The sequence below is a fragment of the Lotus japonicus genome, chromosome 3, assembly GCF_012489685.1.
Source record: "Lotus japonicus ecotype B-129 chromosome 3, LjGifu_v1.2".
Classification (NCBI taxonomy): domain Eukaryota; kingdom Viridiplantae; phylum Streptophyta; class Magnoliopsida; order Fabales; family Fabaceae; genus Lotus; species Lotus japonicus.
In genome coordinates, this window is record NC_080043.1 from 72,101,972 (window position 1) to 72,104,931 (window position 2,960).

At 39.4% G+C, this 2,960-nt stretch overlaps 1 protein-coding gene across 1 annotated transcript; it reads right to left on the reverse strand.

Annotated features, from left to right (window-relative positions):
- Positions 1–252: 252 nt before the first annotated feature.
- LOC130742512 (40S ribosomal protein S25-2-like) lies at positions 253–903 on the reverse strand. The gene has a single exon (XM_057594609.1). The coding sequence runs from the start codon at positions 824–826 to the stop codon at positions 512–514; it is 315 nt and encodes a 104-aa protein (XP_057450592.1). The 5' UTR covers positions 827–903; the 3' UTR covers positions 253–511.
- Positions 904–2,960: the final 2,057 nt, after the last annotated feature.

The following is a 2,960-nucleotide window of genomic DNA, read 5'->3' on the forward strand; positions in this document are numbered from 1 at the left end:
TAACTAATTCACTAATCATTAATTACTAAATAGGTATTTTTGAATTTCTTAAAAATACTTTTGATTTTTTTTAAAAAGACCTGCCTATTATTTAATTAAAAAATTATTATTTTTAGTTAAAATTAATTTAGAAATGCCATGTCATCATTTTCAGTTAGATTTTGGACGAAAAACCAATTTTGCAACCAGGTGTAAACTTCAGGGTCGTTTTTTTGCTAATTTTGAAGTTTAGGGACGATTTTCACAGGAAGGTCATAGAAATGCCATATCATCATTTTCAGTTAGATTTTGGACGAAAAACCAATTTTGCAACCGGGTGTAAACTTCAGGGTCGTTTTTTGCTAATTTTGAAGTTTAGGGACGATTTTCACAGGAAGGTCATAGTTGGTGGACCAAAAGTGCAATTAAGCCAAAAAAAAAAAAAAACTAATGTGCGTCTTAAACAAGACATGGAAAATTACTTCAATTGTCTTGCCAATACTAGACAAATTATGACCAGCACTATATACATCTAGGTATTTGTAGCTCTAGTGTAAATTTGCTGACTTGCATGGGCAGAAACCATCCTGATTGAATCTCTAGCCACCAACTCTCCTATAGCCTTCCTTGCAAGTGATCCATTAATCCTTAAACGATCAGAGAGAATGGAAGGCGTGATGAGCTTGAATTTGGGTGCCTCAGAGAGGAGCTTGTCGTAAGTGCCCTGGTTGTTGACCTTCTCCTTTTGCTTTCCCTTGCTCCACTTCTTCTTCTTCTTCTGCTTTCCACCACCGGACTTGGCGGGCTTAGAGGAAGGTGGGGGAGCCTTATCCTTCTTTAGAGCCATGGAATCGGATCGGAGATAGAGAGATCAGGCACGGGCAGAGAAGAGTACTGGAGACTCGCAGAGAAGGAAAAGTTATCTATATATACACGCATTGTCAAAGAAAACATTTAGTTTAAATAAAAATGAGATTGAGATAGAGAGATAAGATTTATCTTTTTGAGAATGAGATTAAGATAGTATCAAAAAAAGAGAATGAGATTAAGATAAGATTTATCTTTTTTGAAAAGAGACTTATATCTATTTCTTAAAATGTTAGAATAAAAGATAAATCTAGATAAAAAATTTCCGAATTTGATTTGATTTTTTATCTAATCTTAATTCACGAGAATTAGAACTAAAATTGAAATTTAATATTTCACCAAAAAAAGATTGAAATTTAATATGTAACAATTGATTGATATATGTTCAAAAAAAAAATCTTAGAAAATTTACAAAATAATATCTAAAAATATCACGGATTCGACGCTTAATATATGTTGGTATGGTTAGAAACTTAAATTTTTTAAAAGTTTTTGAGTTTGAATTTTTGTTCTTGACCGTGAGTTTTGATTGAGTTTGAATTTAATAATAAGTTGGTTAGTTTTTTTTTTTTTAAAGGAAGCTCATCATATTATTAATCAGAAAAAGCTGAGTCAGCTAGCAAGGAAAGAGCAATACAACTTGGTGGATGATCCCACCATGAAAAAGAATTAAAATCAGAAGCCTTAGCAGCTAACGTATGGGCAACCACATTTGCTGTACGCTTAACATGGGAGATGCTAAATCTTTGGAAGCATGGAACCAAGTCCCTGCAATCTTCAACAATTGCTGCAAACTTTGGATTGCTGTTCCCAGACTTCATTGCATGAACAATAACGGACGCATCCATCTCGACCAACACAGTATCAACGCCCAGTACAAGCAAAGTTGCCAAACACCACCTCAAACCCAAGGCTTCAGCTACTGTCGCATCGGGCCTCAGCTCCTCCACATGGGTCGCAACAAACATAAATTCTCCGGTGTGCTTACGGACAACCATACCGTAACCAGTGCCAGTGTCACCGGTCCAACCCGCATCCACATTGGCTTTAAGCTGGCCTTGAGGTGGTGGCTGCCACCTATCGTTGCTCCTCGTCGTAACATGCTCCGATGACCTCCTATTCTGCACTTGATCCCAATCCGCAAGCGCTGTCAACGAATTCGACATGGTGACTGACGGATCTGCTATGATTGAATTAAAGCAAGCCTCGTTCTGTGCTTTCCATATCCCATAGAAGCCTTGCATTATCATTGGTAATTGTTCTGGTGCATATCTAACCATGCAATATGCAAGCCAATCCCTCGAAGGCCCTCGTACAGCATCTGAATGAATACACAGTGGGTGCGAAAACCATGCAACCCTCGCCCAATTACATTCCATAAACAAATGCCTCAGCGTCTCTTCCACAGGGCTACTGCATAGAGGACATTCTGTATCAACCTGAATTCCTCTCTTTCTCAGATTCGCCCGACTTGGCAGCGTATTAGTTACCATTCTATACACAAAATGTTTCACCTTTGAGGGAGCCCGAGCATTCCAAATCTTCTTCCAAGGGAAGGAGTTCCCGGTTGAGTTGCTGGCAATATTAGCGTTGGTAAGCTCGCGTACTCGATGGTATGCAAATTTCACTGTAAAAAAACCATTGTTACTCCAATTCCAGAACATTCTATCTGTAGTGGTTCGCCACGACAAAGGTATAAGCATTATGGCCTTCCCTACCTCCCTGTCAAAAGCTTGAGAAATCACGGTTTTGTCCCACTGTTTTGTGTCCTGATTTATCAATTCAGCAACCCACGTCAAGCTAGAATTCATCTGAGAAGGGTTAGACCGAAGCACACCATCACCTCTACCTGGTAACCACGCATCTTGCCATATCCTTATGCGCTCCCCATTGCCTACTCTCCATCTCAGCCCATCTTTGATTGTGGCCAAAGTTCCCCACACACTACGCCAAGTGTAACTTGGTCTAAAGCCCAAATCAGCTTCCAAGAAGGATTTTCTAGGAAAATACCGTGCCTTCCAGATCCTGTGAAGCAGCGAGTCTGTGGTCATCAAGATGTGCCAAGCCTGCTTGGGCAATAAAGCATGGTTCAATGCCCCAAGATCTCTAAAACC

What these genes read in the sequence shown, in the direction of transcription:
- LOC130742512 (XM_057594609.1), bottom strand. Translation starts at nt 826, where the DNA reads ATGGCTCTAAAGAAGGATAAGGCTCCCCCACCTTCCTCTAAGCCCGCC.